The sequence below is a fragment of the Otolemur garnettii genome, unplaced genomic scaffold, assembly GCF_000181295.1.
Source record: "Otolemur garnettii isolate 467f Iridium unplaced genomic scaffold, OtoGar3 scaffold00059, whole genome shotgun sequence".
Taxonomy (NCBI): domain Eukaryota; kingdom Metazoa; phylum Chordata; class Mammalia; order Primates; family Galagidae; genus Otolemur; species Otolemur garnettii.
In genome coordinates, this window is record NW_003852454.1 from 4997595 (window position 1) to 4998950 (window position 1356).

The 1356-nt window shown below is 54.4% G+C and overlaps 1 protein-coding gene across 1 annotated transcript in view; it reads right to left on the reverse strand.

The window, feature by feature from the left end:
- Positions 1-1356, reverse strand: part of SCTR (secretin receptor) — an 80381-nt gene that overhangs the window by 14521 nt on the left and 64504 nt on the right. The window contains exon 9 of the mRNA XM_012806875.2: positions 992-1061. Coding sequence (XP_012662329.1) covers positions 992-1061 — 70 coding nt within the window. The remainder of the gene's footprint in view (positions 1-991; positions 1062-1356) is intronic.

The window sequence follows — 1356 nt, forward strand, 5'->3', positions numbered from 1 at the left end:
GACTTACCTCCGCCCTCAAAGCCTGGCTTCTATAGATCCTGGCTCTGCAGGGCTCTTAAACACTAGGGCTAGGGAGGCATCTAAGAGGGAGATCCGGGAGGAAGGAAAAGGTGGGCCAGCTTCCTCTGGAGTCACGCAGCACTTGTCTGGCACCTGACCTATGCACAGAGCTGACAGATGGGCAAGAAGACAGGGAGGCCCAGGAGGGTTCCGGCACGGCCAAGGCCCAGAGCACGGCCCATTTGGAAACTCATACCTGGGAAGTGATGGGCATTAGTGCAGAGAATTCTGTGACCCTTAATGTGAGAAACAGGCCTTTCCCACATAGTTCTGAAGAAGCATCTATGCTATTTGAAAAACTGGGCAAATGCACTGTTACCTCTCCTTCCAATAGCTTACCCAACATCTTCCAGAAAGTGCCTAGTGATAGCCCACACAGCAACAAAAACGGCTGGAGAACCTGAGGATTAAAAATAAAGGGAGGGGCAAAGGATAGAGGACTCAATTTTCAACACACAACAAGGAATAAAATAATCAGTTACCCCTGTCCAGGTACTGAGTGGAGGCCAGAGATTTGGTTTCCATGGAAACCCCTTTGCCATCCTATTAAACATGTGGCCACACGCTTCAAGGATGTCACTCTCCTTTGAGGGTGGAGGCAGGATCAGACAGATCCCGAGGGCCCTTTAGGATTTATGGTCTCCTGAGAGTGTAGGCAAGACCCTGGAGGGACCTTAACAGTGAAGGAGAAAGGGGACAGGGACCCTGGGTCAACTCGTGAGGCTGTGGAGGGAGCTGGTAGAGCCCTGTTGAGAATAGGCATCTGACCGATGGGGGGGGCTGTGAGGGGCAAACACAGGCAGTGGGATGGAAAGCTGTGGTTTATTCCTCCTGGAACCTGGCGGGGGCACTGTGTGCCTGCCCTCAACCCCTGGAAACCAGTTCTTATCTCTCTTGCTGACCCCCAGCTCAGGGGAGGATGACCACTCACCAGGATGCAGAGGATCACAGGCCCTCGAATGACCCACCAGACAGATGCATTGGCATTGATGTCCCAGCACCTGTGGGAGGGACAGACAGGCATGGTTAAGAGGGGGGCCAGGCTGGCTGGCAAAATACATTCCCTGAGGTGGCCCTTGGTATGAAGGACCCAGGCCTGTGGCCCTGCACAGTGTGTGCCCAGTGCCTTTAGGACCTGCCCCTCTCCTGCCACCTAGGAGCGCTGCAGGAGCCAAGGGAGTGGCCACCTGTCTCTGTGCATGTCTGGGAGACCCTGGGTCCCAAAGCTAGCTCCTTGTCAGAATTCATGGGAAGCATATGGCAGGTCAGCTGCCAGCAGAGGCCAGAGAGATGATA